At 44.2% G+C, this 24647-nt stretch overlaps 2 protein-coding genes and 2 non-coding genes across 7 annotated transcripts in view; 1 reads left to right on the top strand and 3 right to left on the bottom strand.

The window, feature by feature from the left end:
- The window catches only part of LOC128885040 (tyrosine-protein kinase Btk29A), a 148913-nt gene extending 126633 nt beyond the window's left edge, over window positions 1-22280 (bottom strand). Inside the window, exons 1-4 of one of the 4 annotated variants that reach the window (XM_054138779.1) lie at window positions 21973-22275; window positions 19993-20242; window positions 18894-19079; window positions 7325-7592 (exon numbers count right to left, since the gene is read on the bottom strand). In XM_054138779.1, the coding sequence (XP_053994754.1) occupies window positions 7325-7592; window positions 18894-19079; window positions 19993-20016 (478 nt within the window). In that variant the 5' untranslated portion in view covers window positions 20017-20242; window positions 21973-22275. Of the gene's footprint in view, window positions 1-7324; window positions 7593-18893; window positions 19080-19992; window positions 20243-21972 lie in introns of all 4 variants that reach the window. The other 3 variants (XM_054138782.1, XM_054138781.1, XM_054138780.1) reach the window with 3 other exon arrangements.
- LOC128873045 (5S ribosomal RNA) lies at window positions 12741-12859 on the bottom strand. The gene has a single exon (XR_008456307.1). It is a non-coding gene; the product is annotated as a 5S ribosomal RNA (ribosomal RNA).
- LOC128873049 (5S ribosomal RNA) lies at window positions 13138-13259 on the bottom strand. Its single transcript, XR_008456311.1, has one exon. It is a non-coding gene; the product is annotated as a 5S ribosomal RNA (ribosomal RNA).
- Window positions 22281-22342: 62 nt separating the features above from the next.
- Window positions 22343-24495, top strand: LOC128885052 (mediator of RNA polymerase II transcription subunit 7). Its single transcript, XM_054138801.1, has 3 exons — window positions 22343-23201; window positions 23262-23414; window positions 23489-24495. The coding sequence occupies exons 1-3, from the start codon at window positions 22872-22874 to the stop codon at window positions 23687-23689; spliced, it is 684 nt and encodes a 227-aa protein (XP_053994776.1). The 5' UTR covers window positions 22343-22871; the 3' UTR covers window positions 23690-24495.
- Window positions 24496-24647: the final 152 nt, after the last annotated feature.

Here is a 24647-nt window from a genome sequence, read left to right as displayed (position 1 = left end):
CGCGTACTATCGCACACCGGTAACCGGAGATTACGGCGAAATTAAAAAACTGGAAGGATCGAAGACGACCGTTGCAGAGGAAAAAAGTTGCGCGCAACTAATAACGGAAGAGAATTCGCTGAGAACGTTTGCAAATAAAAGTACAGCGAAATGAACGCGAGCTCCGTGAAACGGGCAAATCCGAGCACGTCTCTCTTCGAACCGCACGGTCCATCGAAACGGACCAATAAAACTATCGCTAGCTTCGCAACAGGGAGGGAGGAGATGGTAGAAACATCGAAACGCCATTTGTTTTCGCGACAACGACCGATTTATTCGACGCGGGGTTACGCCAGCCACGGTGTAGTATCTATTTGACAAATTATCTATTGCGCGCCTTTTTCCGTCCCGTTCCACGTGAAATATCGCCGAAAACTTTCGGAAAAATCGCATTACCACCGGTATCGCGGACGCGGCCTCGCTCCAAACGACCGAAAAATGATCAAAAATCGCGGATACGTTGGATACCACGCGAATCGCGTGGAATACCGCGAACGGACGTTTTCCAGCTCGCGGATTTCGCGTTCGATAAATTCGTATAAACCGTAACGACGCTCGCTAGACGACGACGCGTTGTCTTCGAGTGACGGAAATCCGTCGCGTATTACGCGCAATAAAGGGGAAAAAAGGAGAATTTTAATCGCTTTTCGGTCGTTCGAAGCCGCCGTGGTTCGAGCCGTTCCACTTTTTCAAAAACAAAAAAAAAAAAAACGGCCGCGTCTAATAACTTCGTGCGACAGTTCGTCGGGAAACCGTGTCTCCGGGCGAAGCTCTTTCCGTTGCATTTTCTCGCTCCGCGAGACCGCGCTTTTTTCGTCGCCACTTTTTACCCGGAGAAACATTTTTTTCAGAGTCGCCGTCGGCCTGACGGCCCGTGACTCTGAAAGGCCCGTTCGAAAAACCACGGAACCGAATAACGCGGCGATAAATGGCCGAGATTCCCCGAGGCGATTCAAGACGTCGCGAAGGAAAGTTTCTCGAGAATCCGGAAATTCATTCTTTTTACCGCGTTCCGGTGTATCGCCTTTGAGTAGAAGCGTACAAACGGGATGGGTCTTCATCGAGGAAGACCAATTTTCGAGGGGGAACGATAACCGCCGACAACGCCGGCTAAAGATTAATTAATTCGAGTGGGTGGTTAAAATGCGATCCTTTGAAAGGAAATGCAATAATCACGCGGTTCGTAAGATTCCTATTAGTTTTGGTCTTGCATCGAACGAATGAGATTCGCGCCAGAGAGAGGATATTATTAGGCATGGTATGGATGAGTATGGATTAGGTATGGATGAGTAACGTGCAAGTAGTTTGTACCCGTAATGCGTCAGACATGCGCTCTCGCTTTCCAAGTAGTATAAGGACGGCGCTGGTCGGACACAGGATCAGACGCTGGATCAACACATTATTATAATCAACCACAAGAATTTTCCCGTCCAAATAAAATACTACTCCATCCATAAATAAATGGCGCGATCCAACAAGTTGGTAACCGCGAGCATAGCCAAATACGTTTGGCAATTACGAAAATCCTAGTCACCCACGTGTAACGACCGGCGGTCGTACGTGGTACACTGCATACAGCCCTGCATAAATAAACCTCTGCATATTATCAACTTGGAGGTCGTCGCGCACGTTCTCGAAATAACGAAACAGAGTCCGAATTCTGAACGAGTTAAACCCGGAAAAAATTAGAGCAGAGAATAAATATTATACGCGCGAGACTATCAACGGAACTTCTGACCCGTAGACGTCTTGCGAGCTGGAGGGACGTTTTACATCTGCACTCGAGAACGAGAAGTGGCTGCTCGCTCCTCGGAACACGCGAAAGGCTATTCAAGCTTCTTGCGCGCGGCAATGATCATCCTGAAGAGAATGCTGCGGCAACATTTCGAATGTATGCGGGAAGAACGCGGTTCCACGTGAATCGCGGAGGACTTTTTTCAGTATTGCCGTCGTTCGAGGTCAAAAGAAACGAAATAAACCATGCTGACGAGCTGTGCGGTACGCAGGATAATTCGCTTTTCTGACCTAAAGCTTTGTCTACGGTAAATGCACAGAAACCGTCCCCATCACTGAGGGGTATACCTGTCGAGGGGTCACAGAGTCCTATCGCCGAGCAGTGTAACATGATCTGGTACCGGAATACCCCGCGAGACAATTTAATGCAACGGTGAAACTATTTTATTATTAACTTTTTGTTGTAAATCTTTTACCAACATACTCCTGACATTTTTTTCTGATTAAAACGAGACCAAACGCGACGTAATTCGCAAACATATCTTGTAACAACTTATTACGTATTACATATCATAGAACACTAACTAAAAAAAGATGCATGGTAAATCATACTTTACCTCATTTTAATCAGAAAAATGTCAAGAATATAATGCTAAAAGTTTTACAACAAAAAAGTTAATATTTAAAAAAGTTTCACCGTTGCATTAAATTGTCTCACCGACGTACCCCGATGTTTTCGCTCCGTCCTCTTCTTTATTCGCTGTCCTTCTCTACGTTCGAAGCTCGTCGGCAAACATCGGCGAATATACGAACTCTACGATAACTGCACAAGGTCGTCCCCGAGCTCGTGCAGTTACGGAGACATTACTGTACATCGAAGCACCAATCGTTTCTCAAAGATCTGTCGACGCGCGTCCAAACGTTACAATTACGAATCTCGACGATAACGAGCTTTCCCGATTAACGCAAGTGATCCTATTTAACATGCAAGGCTCGCTAGATTCATCCACACGTTATATCGGACCGCGATCCTTTTTAATTCTCGACCCCCATTATCGGGATAATCGAATTAAAAGCGGATTATAATAACGTGTAGCCACGCCGTAATGAATTTTCATCCGTAAAATCGATGGAAACCAGAAGAACGAGGGTTTAAGAAGGATCACATCGAAACGAGCCAAGGATACGATAAAAACAGACCAAACGTAACGCGCGTTTAAAGAATTCTCAAAGTGAATGCATTTCGTAGTCGCGTCCACGACAACAATAAAATCGTAGAATTCGTCCTTCGATACACTTAATCATTATTATCGACTTGGCGTCGGAAACGCAGATGCATGGATACGCATACCACGAAAAAATTCGCGTAATTTAAAAAGCTCGGCTCGATATCAGCCCCGAGCAATTTGTCGGAGAGACAATATCGACGAGAACTATTGTATATGTCAGCCCCGGAGCGGCTCCCTACGAAAGTGCAAAGTAGTCTAGTTCTGCTTATTCCTCTTTATCCCGCTCGCTCTCTAATTATCCGCGTTTCGTCCGGTCCCGACTTTTTCTCATCTAGCTTAGCCGAACTGCGCCGAAATTCACGGCTGAAGCTACGCGGTTGATCGTCTCGTTAGCATCCGTGGCTCGATGAATCGCGGACAGCTGAATTCTGCGATTTCGGAAAGCTACGATCGGCGAACGTTAGGCTACCGGGCTCGGGGATAATTCCTCGTGGAAAAATTGATAAAAGAAACGCGAAATTTCCTCTCCGAAACTCGCTCGTGCCGGGCTTAAATTAATTCGGAAGTCTCGCCGGGAGCTTTACAAACTCTTGATCGAATTCGAGTGCACGAGAAGGGCTAATCGCATCGAAAACTAAATGCTTTCCGAGAGAGGCTAGCCAAAGTCGAACGAAATCAAAACATCGTCGGCCGTGTTTCTCTATTTTCACGGGAAAGTAACGCGAAGCGCGAAAGAGAGCCTCGAAACGATCAAACCGAATAACGTCAAATAACGCCACGGTTCAGGAAGAAAATTTGATATCCATTGTTTGCTCTTTGCACCGCGGTGCAGCTCGCAGACTCGATTTCACCGCGGTTTCGCCCAGAATTGACCGATTTTTTTTCACGCGCTGCAGGAAACGAATGTCAATGCGTCACAAAAAATAAAAAAAAAAAAGAAACGAAACGCGAAAAAAAAATACGTTGTCTAATTCGAGGGAATTAATAGACGTCGACAACTGAGGCTTGACTATCCCTCTTTTCGAACAAGAAAAAAAAAAATAGAAATTACTCGAAGGAACCTGCCTCGATAATTTGAAACGCTCTCGAGAAAAGTATATTTCGGGAATCGGAAGAAAGGCTGGGAATCTTTGTAAAAACGATACGCGAGACATTTGTCTGCAAAGTATGCCCTCGGAAAAGTCTGCACTCCTAAAAAGAGGAAGAAAGCGGAGCGAGAGGTTTTGTCTTGGACGTAATACGGGCGAGAATATCCGAAATTGAAATATAAGCGAGGGGAAAAAGAAAAATCGCGCGAGCAAAAGTAATTTTCGTGGATATTAAGTCGATGCCCGGAGTGACACGCGCGGAAAAGCGGAAAAAGTCGAAGATTCTATTTCCGGCCGGTGCACGGGCACGAATAATAACTACGTCGAAGGGAATTCTTGGGAAACTCGTTAAAAGTTCGACCATCTCTCGACGACGACAAATCAATCGGTGGAAGCCACGAATCGGGATACGTCAGCGATATCGCGGATCGATTCCCTACGATTTCTGACACAGGCTCCGGCGCGTGAATCAACTTTGCTCGACCGGGAGCTGATACGCGGGCAAGTTTCGCGTAGAGTTCCGCGACACCGTGCCATATTTCCGCGAGAAAAATGGCCGGGGATGACTCGATCCGAACTTTGGTTAACCCCTTCTACCGCGTGGATCCTTTTTCGAACGCGAAGGGAATTTACACGACAGGCAATGACCCTTTAAAAATGAACGAAAACAATTTTTATCTGTAAATCAATGTTAACGTACAGATATTCTGTACCGCTTTGGTGTTTCGCGGTTTGTAGGCAGCCGGATTTCTAAATTCCCGAGACACAAATGTCCAATTCTATCTTCCAACTATTCGTACGACTTTGAGCCTGGCTAATCTACTCCGCGAACAGTTCAACCGCGACTTCGATACTTGCCTCGAGTCGACGAACGGAGTATCAAACGCTCATGTGTCATGGACAATAGCTGAGAGCTCCAACTTTCCGCTTTGTAGTATAATTCCAGCGGAAACTTTCGGTCTATCTTCGTTCCGCGCGTTAGGGTAACACAATTTCTTGCGTCATCGTGGCTGACGTTCCTTCGCGGAGCAGAACTTTGCCGAACAACTGATTACGAAAAGAACCCCTCAAACCTCCCCCGAGTCGTAATTAAACGGGGACTAGCTTAATTTTACGTCGAAGAAAAGATTCCGAGTCGTCGTTACGAATTTCCACGCACGTCTTACGCGTCGATTACTTGGGAAAGGCCACGAATAATTTTTACTCGCGAAATTGCCGGTCGCAACGTTTACGCTATTCGTAACTCTTTTTATTTTATCACCCGGCTGACTGCTGCAACTCGAGCGCAATATTCCCGGAAGATTTATTTTTCGCTGGCCAGAGACACGCGACGCAGCCACGAGGACGCATCGCCACTCGAAAAGTACGAGACAACGTTAAATATTCGCGAATTGAAGAGCGCAACGTGAACTGGGTTAGGTCCGGGTTAGTAACACGGCAAACGATTAAAAATCGCCACATTAAAAATCACTTTTTAGTCGCCACCGAGTGCGCGCAGTTTCCGTGCACATTATTTCGACCGCGTCGATGATCCCTACGTGATTCGTTCTAACACAATGTATGATGAATATATTCTACAATTAATATAATATTAATATATAATAATATTATTACATTTTACATAAGTGCACGTACCTTTCGTTTACGTCCAGCATGTATACATATATTATAAATGCATACTAAACATAAACGAAAGGTACCTCTGCACTTATGCAAAATGAAATAATATGTATGTACACTTCACAAATTACAACTGAACAAGTTTAAATAGTAATTTGTCTTCTCGTTCGGATATATTACTGGGTCGACGCAAACCTAACAAAACAACAAACGTTTCCCTAATGCTCCTCTGCGTCTAACTGGACCATCAATTTGCACGAGAATCAGCTTGCGTTCAGTTCTAGCGCTAGTTCGCATTCGGTTCCGGCTTTCGCTTCTTCGGAAGCCGGAAATTTTGGCTTCCGGCGAAGATGGCGTCGGAAGCATCTGTTTCCATCGCGACAAGATCGTTAACCGTCGGTTGCGTTTTCTTCGCATCTTCGAGTCCCAAACCGGTGTCGGTTCGACTGGCGATTCGGTTCCCATTCGAATATAAGCCAGTTTCGCTGTTCCGACGGCGATGAAAGCTGCGACCACCGAATAACAGTCTAGCTACGACACCTCCATTGGGGTAGCCTTTGATCGTCCGTAATCGGTCCGGCCCGAGAGAAGCATTCATCGCGTGCGATTGTTTTCAAAAAGACTCGCTTCTCGTTTCGTATAGACGGAGGGATGACCCGTAATCGGAACAATGCAACGAGCGGAATAAATTCAATGCAAACGACGAAAACAACAGCGTCGTTCCACTCGACGTTAATTTAAAGAAAACTCGTCCATTATCACGGCCACGCAAAAATTTCATTTGTCGTTTAATTACTCCGTCGCGGGCAGAGGAAACAAACACGCGACAGCGATCGTTCAAACGGGAGAATTCAAAGGTCGGGGAAAATATACACGAGCGACCGCAATTAAACTAAAAACGAATCCCGTACGGCGCTGGATTTGTTTGTATCCTTTTTCGTTCTTTCTCTTAACGAAGAGTAATTTAAGGGAGACTTTAACGAACGCTGGCGTAAAGAATGCCGACCCTGAAACGCGCGCAAGCCTCGGGGCTAGACCAGACTGCTTTGGATTTACGGCTCGAAATGAATTACAATGCTTAACGACGTTCATTCGCCACGCGGACCCGTTAAAAAGATACCAACCGTCTCGAAACTGGGTCGCGTGCTTATTATCGCGACACAACGAGCGCAAAGGAAAAACTCTGACGTACAATCGCGGTTTGCATTTCGCGATTAAAGGGTTACAACCACTTTGGTCGTTTCGAAAAACCGAATTTCTTCTTTTCTCCTTGAAGTACTCTGTATATACGAAAATGATACAGGGAATGATACAGGGAATGATACAGGGAATGATACAGGGAATGATATAGGGAACGATATCGAAAGTGCGAGGACAGTTTTGAGTTTACGTTACGATTTTTGACGCAACAAGCCAGAGCTCCCGCAGTGCTTGAACAAATATTCCAAACGGTCAACTGTCTAAGGAAAAAAGAATTTAGCCACGAAGGACTCGGACAATTTACAGTCGCTCAGTGATGCGAAGAGTAGGTAACGCGACGGTCAGGTGCGACGAGAGAGACAGAGAAGCACGATAGTAAAAGGTAGAGAAGGAGGGAAAAAAAGGAAAACTCACCAGCACGGATGGCACGAATCCACTCTGCGCGGTCCTGCTCGCGGCCAGCGAGAAGGTAGAGCGTGTACTCTTGGCCAGCTTCCCGATAGCCCACCTGGAATGGTAGCCCAGGTGGTATTCCACCCCCGCCTCCGCCTCCTGTTCCTGTCTCGCTGCCTGCCACGTCGCTGCCGACGCCGCCGCCGACGCCGCCGGCGTTGCTCCCGAGGCTCGCCGTTTCAACCACGTGGACGCTCTCGACCGCGATTCTACCTCGTTCCTTGCGCCGCTGCGACAGAGAACAACCCTCGTTATCGTTACGAGGAAAAAACGGGATGGAGGGCCGGCTGTCGGAAGCCCGACGGGATACATGCAAACAGCCCGCGCTTCCGCTTCCTCCGGAACCGTTTACTCTCTTTCCCTTTTATCAACGCGACGGAATTTCTACGCGAGACTTTTTGCCTCGCACCGTTACAGTACTCTTTGCTTCTAGAGAGACCCTTCGAGGGAGTATCCCGAATTAGGAGACCTAAAATATTTCGCTTTCTTTCATCACACTAAGGTGATTTCTTTAACACGTTGAACGCCGACGTCGTCCATGTATGGCTGACGGAGCTCTTTACCGAGGAACATCAACAATTAATTTTAAGGACCGAGTGTCAACGAAAACGAATCTAGATAGAACTCGTAAATTTGTACAGGGATATAAAAATTGGTGATACGACAAATGTTAGATTCTATAATTCCCAATAGTCTCGAGACAAAATTTTAGTCTTGCAACACATTCCCATGCGAATCGGTGTGGCAATCAACGTGTTAAAAAAAAAACAACAAATTTCTTTGTTCGTGCTACTCGAAGGGAAACATCCGAGAAAGTGTTTGAGAATGTGCTCGAAAATTTGTCTCTGTGAAAATTGATCTCGTCTGATCTCTAGAGTTCTCTGGACTTCCAACGTTCCCTCAGAGGAGATGAGAGCGCAAATGGTTAACAGAATTTCGCTCGATCGTTCCTCGATCGAACATAAATCATACGAGCCTGTTTCGATTTAAATAGACCACCAATGTTTTCGATATCGTAGAAGTACGTATATCGTATTCGCCGCGGAAAATTTATGGAATGAATTGGACCGCACAGGGTTCGATTCAATCGCAGAAAATGCTTGCGCTCGTCTCGTTTAATTAATTAACAAGTTCGACGAAGATGCAAAAATCCACGGCTCGTTGACCAATGGAAATATTCTGCCTCTAAATTTCAGAGTTCTCCAACGAATCAATTATTTGTAGCATGAAAAAGCCATCTATTACTAAAACAGTATGAACAGCGACGGTCGAGTGGCCCACTGGAATATTTACACTTTTATTCGAGTCTGCTAATTGGTTCGCGTAACGGGGATTCTCGATGGAATCGCACGATCCCTCGATAGGTGTATTTCTTCGGAAAGTTGCGTAGAACATGGAGAACGTTTCTACCCTATCCTACGAATTCCTATTTTCTGCGATGGTATACTACAAAATATCGTAAGGTTTTTTAGACACAAACTCGGTATATTTCTCTTAAACAGTCCCTATACAGTCGCTTGCAATATTTTGATATTTTTGTAACGATCTGTCGGTGTGTCACCCTCCCGTAGAACAAATTTTATGATACTTGTTCACCTTTGGAAACCTCCGAACAAATATATTTTGCGACATCTTTTACAGAGTTATCGACCTAGAAGCAGACGGTTGAGAGCTACTGTGGCGCGTTACGCGAATGGCGTCGGGAAACGGGCTGATTGACACCGCCATTCGAGTATTTTGATATTGGGAAAACGCGCACCGAAACGAAAACCGACAGGTATTCCCGTCGCGTTGGATGTATCCCCGGTTATCCGGACAGAGGATCCAGATTACGCGTGCGGACGAATCCTATTTCGCTATAACGCCGAAAGCGTCCGCGTTATTTGGCCAACCAGAACGCAAATGCTACTTAGATCTCCGGTTCAGCCAGCGTCGTCTCGACTAATATTTGTATCGAGGCTTTGCACGTGCACGGGAGGATCGATCCTGCACTTTCCGAATGCGTCCAAGGATCGCGAGCGTTCAAAGGGATCGACAGCGTTCGCGTTCGGGATATCGAAATAGGGTATTCGGAATTGTTGAACCAGTCACCGCGACAGCTTCCAACTGCGATTCAACCTTCTCGTTGTGACAAGCTACAATAGAACCAGAGAGTTTCACTGTGCTGGCGAGCTTGCGGCTAGAGACGTTGGATCGTTTCGAATTAGACTGGGTTTCGCGAATTAGACTGGGTTTTGCGCGTTTCGAAAACTACTGCGTTATGTCTCGACGCAAAGCAATTCGCGAGTGTGGAAGGCGCGTGTGGCAACACGCTCTCTCGTAACGCATTCTGGATTTTTCCAAACCGGCGGCTGTGCGTAGCAACCAGAGAGTGGCGTGGAGAGGAAACAAAGGGACATTCGTTGGATTGTATTACTAACGAGCCATTAAATTGGTTTTATTACGCGAGAGAGCTGCAGTTTCGTCGATACAGACCCACGGTCCGTTTTATCTTTCTCTCACTTCAGAATTCCATCTCGGCTTAAATTTCATCTCCCTGACAACGATAAAATCGCGAAAGTTCTCATCAGACCCGACGGGCTCTCGCGCGTCTAACTCGAGTCTTTCGTTTCTCGCTTTCTCTATTAATTCCCCTCGTCCTGTCTAAGTGCTTTCCATCGTTCGCCGTCTCCCTTTTTATCGTTCTCTGTTCATCCTCTCCACGAAAGAAAGTTAAGGGATTCCAATTCTTCTCTGCGCACGCATCCTTCGCCAAATTTTTTCATTCTCCCTACGTTATTAATTCGATAGATTCCACCTGTTTAAGTCTGATATTCGAGGACGACCGTCACTGTCAACCGTTACCGCACAGTTTCGATCGATTCTGTGTCAAGCTTGCATTATATCCAAGTTACAAGGGATCGAGTCACCGGTGATATTCGTCAGGTCGACCAAGTTCTACGTTAACCCACATCTTAACATGCTGGCGTCCGCTAGTTCGAAGAGCGATATATTAACCCCAAAGTAGAGAGAACGGATATAGCCGTCGCAGCGTGTTACAGCGAATCGAACAGACATTCGCCATCCTCCGCTGAGGCTTGTCCTTAATTAGAAGTCAGGATTACCGTACGCTGTATTCTAAACGGGTAACACCACCTAAGGGTGAGCATTTATCCAGGACGTGTTTTCATACGGTGACAAGAAAGAATCGTTGCGTCAGAAGCCCGAACGGCGTCCGAAGCGACGGAGAAAAAATATTACAAATCGCTGCGCGATATTATATCACTTTAACTGCGGCACGTCAGTGTCCACGCTGGTACCGCGCCTTCCAATCCGCGGGACAATCGTAAATCACGGGACGAAGCTTGCAAAAAGTGCGCTTCCCGGGCGGAGCGATACCGAGCACCGAACGCGAAACGCGTTTTTATCGTTGGCTCGCCGACGAGCAAGCAACCGCGGTGAAATAATGAAGAATAACTTGACACTGTGTAAAATTGACGCGGGTGTTTTGTCCTCGCCTGTCCCATTTCATGGGACGTTAAATTGCGACTAAAAGTACTCGTGGTTTCTTCGTCGCGGAAAGCTCCGGTAACGGTTCCTTCGGGAACTCGTGAGATTCCGGTGCATCCGCCATTACTCGTGGGCTCGATGTCGCGTTTTTCTTTACCTCGTCCGAATAGTTTACCATTTCTTTCGTAAAAGGGGACTTGGTCGCCCATTTACTACGTTACGGAGACCATAACAGCGACGAACAGCAAACTACCTTACTCCGCGGGAGATTTTTCCCCGATCTTCAATTTTTATTTATTCAACCAGAGATACCTACGCGATTCCGCGAATCTTTACAGTGGAACACGGTGAAATCGGAACGAGACCTAGCAGATAAACGCCACGGCGATTAGGGAAATTTTGACTTCGAACTATTTATTATTCGTCAATCACGGATCGCACATAAGAAATATATCGCGGTAGATTTAGCGTTAACATCCTTCTTCATCCTAACATCTCTCTTTAGAATGTCGAACCAACCCCAGCGCGGTGCAACGTAAACGAAAGACAGACATCGTTCGGCACTCGCGACAAATTGAACAATTTTTAGTCGCGGTCTTATTGGATACGAACCGTACGTTTCCCACGCGCCAACCAAGGGGAGTACCCGACACAACCGGTAATAAGGTGTAGCTCTTTTCGAATGGTGGAAATCCGCCGAGACAAATCGAGTTTCCTCCGACTGTGGGAGGGTATTGGTTGCGTGTATACGTCCCAGGACGTGGATAATAATTTCTAAAGAGCGATAGAAAGGGCAAGTACCTTTTTTGTTATTTTAAAAGTCGTCGGGGAGCTTTGGAAAAGTTTGCTTCGAATTCGATAAGAAAGGCAACCTTGTTAAATTTTTCTGTAATCGTTGCTCCATTTTCTTGGTAACTTGACACGTTAAGGACCGCAAAGAAATAATGGAAGACATATACGCCTGGGACCGCGCGATTTTTAGGGTGTCATTTCGATCCATCCGTAACAGACGGAATACGCAACACGAGAAAATTTCTGAGCGGTCCTTAATGTGTTAATTATTTTTAATCGTCGTCACAAGCCTACTCGGGGTATTTTTACCCCTGTGTTTGACGACTATACAAAATAGCTGTCGAACAAAGGTGCGAACAAAGCTGTGAGATCCCCCTCGGTTAGGCGAATGCCCTAGGAACGCCCCTGGGTGGGCTATCGCATAGCGCGCGCGCATCGACGATGGCTGTGCACCAAATTTTGTATAATGCTATAACGTTCTCAACAGGTTATTCGGTATTTCGCGTCCTGACTGCGAATCGCGTTACGGCTTAATGCCCGTGCTCTCTTAATGCCATTACGCGGATTAAAAACGACGAAACGCGTTACGCGCGGAACGGGCCGGTGAAACAGGTGACGGGAATTATCTCGCACGGAAACTGGGGGGGAAAAAAATAAACACGAACCGTGTAAAGCGTCCGATATTTTCATCGAATAATAAATTTAGCGTCGCGTAGCAACGAGAACGACGAAGCTGGACCCCTGCGTTCGACGCTAACGAGGGAATGTTTTCGGTGACGCGAAAATTTCAGATTTTTATTTCACCGCCGCGTTACCTTGTTCCGGAGTTTTCACCTTTTTCAATTCTGCCGCGATTTAACGTTTCGCGTTTCACTCTCGTCCTTGCGAATACCGTTCACAGGGATCAACATTTTGTGCCATTCTTCGTATATGATTCTTCTTGCGTCGATTATCCGATCTATGGGATCGGTATTATACACAGGTTTCTTTGATATATTTATAGGGTACGAATACTGTAGTAAGGTGCTACTTTAGAGGTCATGCTCGCAATAAAACTATAAATATGAACCCAAAAGGTAAATGGGCAAAAAAAAAGTGCCAACAACACGCGGTGTTCCCAGGCGGTCACCCATCCAAGTACTATCCGCGCCCAACGCATCTTAACTTCAGTGATCGGACGAGAACTGGTGTGGCATGCGTGGTATGGTCGTTGACATTTATTAAACATTTCCCTTATCGACATACGGTGCCATTTTACTTGACGAGAATCTTTACTTCAATGGAAAATTCCGTTTCCCGTTATAACCAATGTAATACTGATCGAGTCATATAACTGTGTGACAAAGTGTAATTATGGTCAATTGTTATTGTCCTCATAATCCTCCAATCAAAAGGAAATTGAGGCTCTCAAGTCAGAAAGGTGCTACTTTAGAGGCCATGCTCGCAATAAAACTACAAAAATGAACCCAAAAGGTAAAGGGACAAAAAAAAAGTGCCAACAACACGCGGTGTTCCCAGGCGGTCACCCATCCAAGTACTATCCGCGCCCAACGCATCTTAATAACTTCAGTGATCGGACGAGAACTGGTGTGGCATGCGTGGTATGGTCGTTGACTGGGTACGAAATACTTATGAAACTGACTGTACGACTATCCTCACCACTGGGGGAGCGGGAGGGTGTGTGTGTGTGTGTGTGTTCCTCCTCGACGAGCGAACAGTGTAATATGATCCCAGCCGATTGTTACGCTTCTGTTGACCACTCCTTTTCCTCGGACTTCTTTCTCTTTCACTCTATCCTTTTTTCTACGTTCGATGTTCGACTCGAGGCAAATGTAAACACGTCTCGCTATCACGGACCTCTCGCTTCTTTCCGAATCTCTCACTCGACGGGTGACTTTGAAAAAAAAAAGGTGGGGATAGCGAGTTGCTTATTTCGAGACGATACTGCATTTACGTTCCTGTTTGGGGATTCTATACACAAATTTCTCTAATTTTTGATCACGATTTTACGAAACGTCTCGGTTTCATTTAAGTTTGGAACATTTTTGGACAGACCCCCGCACATAAAAGTGCATTTTTCCCAGGAAACGAACCTTAGGCATTCGGTCTAGCGATGTTCGCGAACGCGTACCGAACTCGCTTCCTCCCAGTAAGCGGAAAAAAGTTCTGGCTTTCGTTATTCCCGCGGAGCTACGGCCGGAAAGCGAGGAAGGAAAGAACGCCGCCAGAGAAAATTTCATTTAGGCTTTTCGCGAGGGGGGGTCCTGCGCGACGAAGGCTTTATTAGATTCACCGACTACCGGTGCCCTTCATTACTGGCGTCATTCTTCGAGGCAACAGCCGCTCTCCACTGCGCCAGTGGCTTTCAGGTTCCTATCTCTCCATTTCGCGCAGAACGCCTCCCGTTCCCCGACAGTCTCTATTCGAATTTCGCGTTCGTCGGATGAATAATCGTCGAAAAAAAGAGAACGAGGTAAAAAAAAAAAAGAAAAAGAAAAAGAGAAACGAGAAGAAGCTGTGTACCTCCCGCGAGGGCGACTTAACGACCAGCTCCACTCGGAACAAAAAAAAGACGTCGAGGCTCTCGGTCGGTTTCTCTAGATTTCGGCCTGAATTTCAGGACGCTTTGTGAAAAAATCTGCGCTGAATCGCTCGGTCCATTCGTAGCCGGCCACTCAGGCCTCTCCTCCCTTTTCAACATGAAGAAGTAACAACGGATAATGAGGCTGGTTTTAATTAAATGCCACGATTTCCTCGTTGCAGGAACGCGGAAACGAGCCACTCCTTTCCAGTACCGCGACGTCGGCAAATATTTCCGGTGACAAGCTTTAAAAAACCAATTGGTTCGGTTGCGGATTTCCACAGTGGAAATATCCTCGAGAGACCAATCCCCCGATTGTTTCTCTATCGATGGGAAAGATACGATGGGAACAACTGGAACTGCTGGCTCGATTCATTGGCCATCCTCGAGGATACACTCGCGAAAAATAATGCTTCGATTTCACTCGACCAGAGGCGGACGGAATGTTTATTGAAACGTAAACATCAAAAGAAGAACGAGAGTCGAAGGAATTTGTGTTTCTTACGAAGCCTCGCTCGCGAAGCTTGGACGCAATACGTTCGAATGTAAACACTAAAAACATAAACAGGTCCGATCAAGGCCGGGCGCAAGCCAGGTTCAGCGTGTTCGCCGGAACCCAGAAAATTATCCAATTAAAATATTAAAATTATTCCCAATTCCCAATAAAATATTAAAATTACTTAATATTCATCTTATAAAAAATATATTAGGTTGTCCGAAAAGTTTCTTTCGCTTTAGTATCCAGCTAATACCCGTCTCTAGCCCTAGCGATTTTTCATCAGAAACGTTGCAGCTGATTCGCTTCGCGATGTGTATCCGCATGAAGTTGATTATATTCCGAATACCACATAATTTCTCTTCGTTCTCGCGAATCATTTCCAAACGATTGATATTTCTGGCCGTGTTTCCCTCTTGTTTTTCATTTATTAGAATCATCGCGATATTCGAGCTGTCAGCTGATTTCACGCGTAAATACGCCGTTCGTGACAATTAACGGATTACGTTTCCGTACAAATCGGATGAATAAATTAAACATCACGGATGGAAACAGTTACGCGGATTTAGTACAACGATATTTTTTATAGATAACGCGTACGCTTCGCAGGACGTGGCTTTAGCTATGTCCCGCAGTCAAAGGGTTAACGAAGCATTTTTTGAAGGATTTTCGAAGCATTTCTAGGTGACATTCGGAAGATTCGCTCTTACCGATTCTAATAAGAGAATGAAAAAGAAATCAACCTTTTCGGAATGCCACGCTGTAATACGTCGTATCCTGTTCGTCTCCCTTTTAGGAAATTAATTGTATTAACACGTTGATCGCCACGTCACCCATATATGGGCGACAGTGCTTTTCACTGAAAAACGAAAACTATTAATTCTGAAAGTTAAGTGTCATAGAAAATGAATTTAAATGAAATACTTGAATTTTGATGACGTTACAGAACTAAATACAAAAATAAATGTTTCATTACGCAGCTTCCGATAGTCTGTAAACAAAATTTAAACGCGGTAGAGATTTTCAAGAGTTTCAGTCTGGCAGTGAACGTGTTAAATTAGGGTTGAGCGTATATCAAAACCTGTAGTTGACCAAGAAGAGATGTTCCTATAAGTCTCACTCGTAATTTGGCCGAAGGCAATCAGAAATATTCTGACATATCTACTAGGACGTGTCTACATGTCCCACTAGGGTCGAAAGGGTTAAATAGAAAGGAACGACGCGACACGCGATGATATCGCGTCGTCCAACCCCCTTGAAGAAGGGAGCCGATGGAACGTCTTTTTTAAAGAACCCTGCTCGACAACCTCGAACGATAACAACTCTTTGAATTCGGGTCGCGAAAGCTTCAAGAACCCGAAAAACAATCGAGACGTAAAAGTTGCTCGTCTGGCCGACGCGCGACGAGAGCAATTTGTCACGAAACTTTGCTCCGATAAAAAGAGCTATCCGTCTATTCGGCGAGGCATCGACGGAGTTTTTAAAAGAGTGATTCACGATCGGCCACGAGAGCTCCGACGATCCTCGAACGCGAGTGCTCGTGACATAATCCACCGAGGGAGGATGGTACGTCCGACGTAATCTCGGAAGATGGAGGGAAAGTAATTCTCGGTTTTCTACCTCGAAGCGATCGTTCGAGGGCGAACAAAGTCGACCTTGGCTTACCTCCACGTTGGACGCTGGTGTTCGGAAAGTTCGGCGAGTCTAACGGCTACGTCTGGACGATAAGGTTGCTCTTTGATGACGCTCCTCCCACGTGGAGAGACGCGTCGAGGTGGAAAATCTCGTACCGTCGAAAACTAGACGACGTAGCTAGACCGGTCTCGGTTAAACGGCACCGAATTCTCGGCTCGAGCCGATCCAAGATTCTGTAAATTCCTCGCCGATCTATCCGTGGCAGTCTCGAGATTGATTCGCCGCGATCGCTGGCGGACTTCGGTGGCGCTTCAACGACAGAACTTTCCCGAAAGATTCACAAGTCAGAACTTTCTATCTGTCGGATGAATAATGACTCCTTCCTCGAACTTGTTCGAGCCCTGAATAGGTCGTGCCTGATTCGAAGTCCAAGATTAATTAAAAAAGGACTCCGCCGCGCGACTTCCCGATGGATTACTCAACTTTCCTGGATTCGTCGATCTCGCTGAAGAAACTTCCGTCGGAGATTCAATTTTTCCTTCTCGATTCCCCGATTTCGAGATCGATAATCTTCCGAACAGGCCAGAGGCTCTTCCGGATCTCTCCTCTGGTCGCTTTACTTGTTCGTAACGAAGGTATCGATGGGTCGAGGGTCCTTCGAGAGCGTCGGAACCGAGAGTTTTAAAATTCGAGCGATCCTAATCGACGCCTCTACGCCTGGACCGGATTCAGGATCGGGATCGATCGATCAGGCGCGGCGAAACGGCGGGTTCTGCTGATTTAGCGCGTACCATGCGCGAAACGAAGACGCGACGATCGAAGGTATCACTGATAAGAGCGGAACGCGAGACGAAATGGGTTGGCCCGATATGAACGCGATTCGCAGAGAGCGATCCCGACGACGACCACCGACTGAGCCGCGGAGCATCAGGAACTCACGACGTACCAGCGGAAGAAAGGATGAAGAGAAGGTGGCGGTGTGGCGGCTCGGGGCGCCTGCGCTACCAATTTTACACATGGTCTACGAGCACGTTATATCCACCCCGAGAGCAATTCCTACCCCAAAACCGAAACTGGCTGGTCCGCGAGCTCGACGGGCTGCGTAGCTACGCAGGTAACAACTGCCGTTAACCGTGACCGAATCTAACTACACGCAGAGAGGGGGAGTCGTTGTTCGCTGGTTATATCTCTAAATGGTAGGGGCGGCTATTGAGCACGTTTAGTGTCCATTGGCCGATTTCGACGATCTTTCGGCTTGTAATTTATGGCGTGGGAATGCGGAGGCGTGCGACACGATAATCGAGACAAGCGTTGCGCCACCGAATCGCCGATCGTCTTTCGACGCGCCTACCACGTTTACGGACAAACTAGTCGTATTAGATCGTCCAGAAAATTCGTGGCAGTTTTTAAGAAAACTTCAAAGGCGCGTTCGAATTGTAATATACAGGGTGTCCTAGCGTCGTGTGGTACAACCGAGATGGGAGCGATTTTACATAAAAAAGACAAATCGAAAATAAAGAACAACATTTGTTCATTCGAGGTTTCGTTCTCGAGAAAATCGATTTTGAATATTCAGCGAGTGCGCGTACACGTGACTATGGTTTACATGGATGAATCCCGATACAAGTCATATGTATAAATACATACGCTTGTAAGTAGTACTCGTATCATTAGTATTATGATGATGTGCTGTATTACTCATTTCTGTCTACAGAGCGGCCGGTGAGAAGGGCATAGGATCTCGAACCGCTACCGGTCGGTAAAGTGTCAAGTGCAATGGATACGTTCAGTAACAATTGAACAGTTTTATTTGCTCTGCCGTTCGGATAAATATAACTTGTAAACTAAACCTAACAGAGATCCGTGGTTTGCGACATTGATTTTCTAATGTATCGCTTATTATTGGAATATGGGTGTAATAAATGAGTCTTTTTTTAATAAGTTTGAATTATACGTTTATTCAAACGGCTCGGAAGGACACGTTTACTGTTCAAGAAACGGACGAGAACCAAACTGAAAAATCAGGCCTACGAGAAAGAGAAATGTAGCGTCCACTTAAAGAAAGAAAATTTTGCCTGCGCTCTCTTTGTTACCCTGGCCTTCGACGACAAACAGTCAAGGGTCTTCAGACCTGGTGGTGCCAGTCCGATACTCTAACTTACAGAGAAAACGGCAGTGTCCGTCAACGCTAGATTCATTTTTGTCGAAGTCAAATTATATGTTTACAATTCAACACTTATTATCGAAATGGAAGAAACTTTTGGGACAAACTAATATATCGAACGATATAACCATGGTGAAATAAGCGCAGCTACGGCGACAGAGCACAGCAGTCCCTTCTCGTTCGAAGCGCGCCCCGGTCAAAGAACCTCGATAGAAGGAATAACCCCCGAGACCATTCTTTCCAGGTCCTAACCGCACGTCCCTTGGCTGGACTCCAACGCGAAAGGTAAGAAGGTAGACGACGTTCACCGTCGTCTAGCCTCGTTTACCCTTGCGTGCCTTGAAATTGTAGAAGAGAAAGGGTCGATACGTACCTCTCCGTCGCCATCGTAGTAGACGAGGAAGCGTCTCGTCAGGACGAACCAGCGCTGCTTGTAGTTAACGGGGGTGAAACGTTTCTTGTTCTGAGAACGTTTCACCATGAATCCCTGCCTCACCACGTCCCCACTTTTCGGCTCCAGCTTCCCATCTTTCCCAGCCATCACCGACGGAGGGCCACCCTATCGACAACACGCGATAGATTCGATTATCCTCGTCAATTCCGAATGGCCCGTACCACCGGCCAATTAAAAGGGCGTCTACTCGAATTACTTCATCGCCAAGCGAGATATCGGATACTTTGGAAGACCCGAGACGCTGTACGAGCCCTTGGTCTTAGGAAGCACTCGGGTTTATTTTGTTATTGGTCAAAGAAGGAGACCTCGGTATTTCATTTTACAGATATAATTAAAAAATAGAGAAATTCGACTCTTTCATCCAGCAACTGCACTTCTCAAACGTACCAAGCTGGTCAGAGACTGATAAAGTGATAAAGGTACGCGAAGAAGCTCTAAAACAGTATTTTTTTTTTTTTTTTTTAAATTCTGACCAGATATTCGTAGCGAAAAAAGATTCCACTGAAAATGTCCGTTTCATTGAATCGCGTTCTCGTTAACAGTTTCCAACCGACCAAAGCAGTTCGTTGCTCCGTTTCTTTCGAACAATCTGGAGCTTTTCTTGGGAAACTTCAACGTTATTAAAGACCAATTACGCAAGTTTTCCAATGAACTTTCCATTATATCGATGGATCGAATTCCTGGGAAATCTTGCTTCGGAGCGTCTTTCACCGATTTTTACTTTCCAATGAACCATTGAGCATAGCTACTCGAGTAAATGTCGCTTGTTCCTTCTCCCATACCACTTTTGAATAACGACAGATAGCTGACATAAAAAGTGGCCCGTTCAAAGACAACGCGACTCGTTCCCAAAGAATTGTGACTCAACGAGACAGAGGACTGGCTTATAAACAAACGCTCGAGTTGTATACGTACTTCAAAGTGTACGTCAGCTGATACATTTCGATCGATTGCAAATTAAATCAAAAGAAACGATAAATAGAAATGACTTTAAGATATCCTCAACGTTTCCACTCACCGATCTTCTCAATATTTTAAACATCCGCTCGACTTCCGGTGACCGTCGCACACTCAACTCTCTTTAATTTTTTTTTTCTTTTTTTTCAATTTTTCGTTCACCTCGAGATAATTACGACAGTACATCCGCTTACGTATCGTGATTTTACACGTGACCCGGTCTTTTCGAATCTATTTTATGCGCTACTCGAGCCGTCCAACTCTTCGACAGTGTAATGCGCAACATGCAAGCATCCAGCGTAACATTGTGGCTGTAAATAAATAGCGTAAACAGCGACGACCGTTTAATACGGCACAGTAAACGCGCTATCATCATTTAAAGTCTGAACGGATGTAACGCACATGCGGACGTTACTCATACGGAACCACAGAGAAATTGCGTTTGTACGCGTGCTATCGGTGCTCGTGCTAAGTTACTTCCGGGCAAAGTTCCGATAGAAGCGGTAATTTTCGCGAGATATTGTCAGGTACGTATTTATTTATTAATCTATCGACCCTTTGCCCTCCAACAACACTGCTAGCTCAACTAAAGCGTTCTACTGTAAGTAAACCTTAACTAAAAAAATTTATTCGATTTTCCCTTAATAACAGATTCATTTTCGAGTTTGTGTAGTTTACTTTTCAAACAAAGAGGCAAGCCTACGTAACGTAAGTGCCGTTCCTGAAGTGATTCATGGTGGGGAATGTGGCCTACAACAGCCAGCTGATTTTGTTCCAATTATAGTTCTGATTGTAACATTCTTGAAGGGATTAGATAAAAAATGACATTCCAGAAAGAGTACTATCTCGTGCCAAATGTGAACTTCAGTTGATAAAATGTAATTATAGTACCATATCTGACAATGTTAGATCGTGACAGTATTATTGAATGGATAGTATAAATTTACATCTGTTTTGTGTATTTACTAGACAGGCCTACAATCTTCTCTAAAAACTATGTGTCAAAATGGATATGCAAATGGCAAAATACATGAATAAATTGATATTATAAGATAAACAATAAAATAGTAGCATTACAATTGTGTAGAATCATGGGAAGGTAAAGATATTACAAATCTAGAAGAGTGCTGATTAAAGTAAATACACAAGAGCACACCCCATAAGATAAACGTAACTCATAGATACCGTGTGAGTTCTATTTACTTCTCTTAGTGTATAAACATCATACAGATTAATTTTCTTTTGAAAAATGTGTAACACAAAACTGAAGTTACACGACAAATACATTTTCGTAACATCTATAAAGAAGAATGTATGTATTCAAATAATTTAACCTCCTTTCCTCAACTTCTAATGCAATCTTTAATACTTCTTTGAACAAACAAACTCTATGTTGCGATAATCAAATCCTGCTCTTTCGTTTACGCACAGTTCTTTCATTCTCTGTTATACTTCAACTCCTAAGGGAATTTTTCGTTACAAAAACCTGACATTGCCGTTACAGAACTTTCTCAATTATCCACACTGTTATTTGCACTATACTTTACAAAACAAAAGAAAGGATTCCCTTATGTTATCCCCATCCATTCGTCAAGTTACTCCAAAATTGGAAGGCACCGGTGTTCCATGTATACAAGTCACAATACCAAATTTCCCTAAGTACAAAGCAAAGCATAGGCCAATATATACACACACCTATCCGTACAGAATTATGCAATCGATCTTTTAGCGTTTTTGGACTGAGGACATCTCGAAACAACGAGAAATACGAAAAACCGGGATGATACAATTTTTACCCATAACAATACTCCCTCGTTGTTATATTCGATAACAGGCAGAAAAGTAAAGATCGTATCGCATTAAAACGAGCTTTGCAAAGCATTCCATTAGCGATTAGCGAAAATAACAGAACGGAGCTCGATGATAACGCGCCTAGATTTGTGGTTATCCTGACACACAATCGTACGATCGTATTTCCGCGGAGACGTTTCATGGGAATAACATTCACGTAGAGGAAATTCGTAAGAGAAAAACGACTCACCATGCACCAGGTTATCGCTACCACCCCGCAGTATCAATGCTTGTCAGAAACATGACCGGTGCCCAAACAAAGAATTCACGTGGAACGAACGCATACACACACCGACAATCTGTCAAACGAAGACGTTGGAAATTCACGAGATAGCAGGAAATACCTCACTACGTTAGTAGAGCATTTATCCGAAATGTCGCGCGGCCAGTACGACCGGTTTATCCAAACAAAAAACTGAACAATAACAGCGATTCGACACGTTCAATTTACTGGTTAAACAACGAAAATCTCCAGTCTGGGTTCGACGTCCTGCTGGCGTTAACGTATTAACTGGCCAGCAGAGAATACCTGTTGACTCATTTTAAAAAAACAAGATGGCGGACTCGAAGGCTGCGTTGCGTGTTGTTTTGCTTTTGCCCGACGATATCTACTTCTCGTTAATTTGCGGTAAATAGTGTCGCGCGAAGTGAAACGAAACTTTGTGAGAAATTTTACGTTTCCGAATAATTGAATATCCGAATGTACGAATGTATCGTGAACGTTACGAAATCGAATTTGCGTAACCTATTGTCCGGCACCGCTGCATCGAACGCGAGGCTAAATCTTGTGGCTCAGCCCTGCGATATGTCGACGTTAATTTTTCTCTTGTGTGCAACGTCCACTGTTTTAGTGATTGTTTATTAATATGAAATAAATAACGTGTACATTTTAATAAAAAAAAGTAACATCTAGGCGCGAAAATACGCATCTGCGCATTGAAGTTCGGCGCTCTAATCAGTTTGACAACAGTGTCGCCTTCGATCGAACATAACCTACATAACCTGTTGTTCGTGTCAGAGGAAACTGTGCTACTTGGACAGAGTTTTTATCTTACCTCTTCTCGGTAACGCCGATTTAGAACATTAGAAATGGCAGCCCCCGAGGCGATACAAGTCAGCTCTTTACCGTTGCCTCCAGTTCAATATATTAATTTGTACACGGATGAAAATGTCCGTCGAGGTAGAGCACCGCGGCCACCGCCACCGATACACGATACTTATTCGATGTTTGGAAACGTATTCAACGCGGACGACACGATCATCAGACCTCTCGAGGCTCAGGGAATTAAAAGGTTATACCCCCAACATTTTGATCGTCGACGGGAGTTGAAGAAACTCAATCACTCTCTGCTTGTTAATTTTCTGGATTTGATAGATCTGCTCGTACAATGTCCTGACAGCCCAAGGCGCGCAGAGAAAGTAAGTATTTATTACTGTGTTTTACCACGAGACGTGTCTTTATCGTTTCTTTTATTGTAGGTGGAAGATCTTAGTCTATTGTTCATTCATATTCACCATTTGCTGAACGAGTTCAGACCTCATCAAGCCAGAGAAACGTTACGAGTTATGATGGAATTACAACGTAGACAACGTATTGAAACCGCGCTCAGGTTTCAGAAGCATTTAGAAAAGGTGTGATAATCGCTCTTCTACATTGGATGTTTAATAAAAAATATATTATATGATAACATTATGGTTTGTTTCAGGTTCAAGAAATTTTACAACACGCGTTGCAAATGCTGCCCGATACTTCAGAACTGGATTCAAAATTAGCCATAAACACAGATGCTATGCAGTCTGTTGATAATTTAGGATCCGAACAACAGACTTTGGATCCGTGCAGCGCTAGCGATCGTATTATGTGCAAAGTAATAGACGATATGATTTCGTCGAATGGCCTGTTTTGAATAGGAAATATTTATAAATCTTTATTTCTAACATTTTGTAAAAACCATTGTAATTATGTATGTAACATATACCGTAATGATAATAATTCTAAAAATATATTTAATGTGAGTGGAAAACGCATGAATTATTTACAGAATAGTAGTAAATGGAGGATCAATTTGTTCATACATTGTGTGTACAAAGAAAACTACAATTCGGATAAATGTTCTTTACTCGAGTAGTAATATTTAATAATGTTTACATGCTTTAAACAATAATAATTATCAAGATTATTTTGGAATATTACAATATATTAATACATACAAACAAGTACTTATACAATTCACAAATAAATGTTACAAAACATTTGCATTAAATATCAATTTGGAACACATAAATCTTCGATAACTGTCGTGTTTACAAACTTTGAAGTTGACTGCATATAGAAATATTTTATTTTATTGGGCATAAAAAATACAACATATATTATGCAATAGTAATATTTATTAAATTAAATGATAATATATTCATGAATTTGTATTGTTACAGAATCTTTGTTTGATGGTGGGTAGGAAAAGGACACAAATTATACTTTTTAAACTCACCTTACAAAACAGCTACCATCAATACATAAATAATAGACAATATATAGTCATCCATGGGCTTCTGAAAAGAAAGATTATATTATAATCACGCCTCGTAATTCTCCTTGATCGAACCTATAAATGATCTCTGTAATCAAAAACCTATTATTTCTGTCTTGTCTTGTTATTCTTGAGTCGCCATACAGCATGCAGCATCTGTAAAATAAAAACTGTGTAATGCATTATCTTCATTTCTTCTCGATCGGAGAAACTTTTAGACTTTCAAATCGTATTTTCCACGTTATTTATATAGTGTATTACTTCTTTGCATTATTTTATCGTTTATATCGACAAGAGTAGCGGTCCTTTATTTTCATAAATCAAGGAAAAAACA

This window comes from Hylaeus volcanicus, chromosome 2, assembly GCF_026283585.1.
Source record: "Hylaeus volcanicus isolate JK05 chromosome 2, UHH_iyHylVolc1.0_haploid, whole genome shotgun sequence".
Lineage (NCBI taxonomy): Eukaryota > Metazoa > Arthropoda > Insecta > Hymenoptera > Colletidae > Hylaeus > Hylaeus volcanicus.
This window is presented reverse-complemented; position numbering and strand designations above follow the sequence as displayed.

Bases quoted from the DNA above. Each gene is read 5' to 3' on its own strand.
- LOC128885052 (XM_054138801.1), top strand. From the start codon at position 22,872: ATGGCAGCCCCCGAGGCGATACAAGTCAGCTCTTTACCGTTGCCTCCA. The intron at 23,202-23,261 runs GTAAGTATTTAT...CTTTTATTGTAG, and splicing joins GCCCAAGGCGCGCAGAGAAA to GTGGAAGATCTTAGTCTATT. The intron at 23,415-23,488 runs GTGTGATAATCG...GGTTTGTTTCAG, and splicing joins TTCAGAAGCATTTAGAAAAG to GTTCAAGAAATTTTACAACA.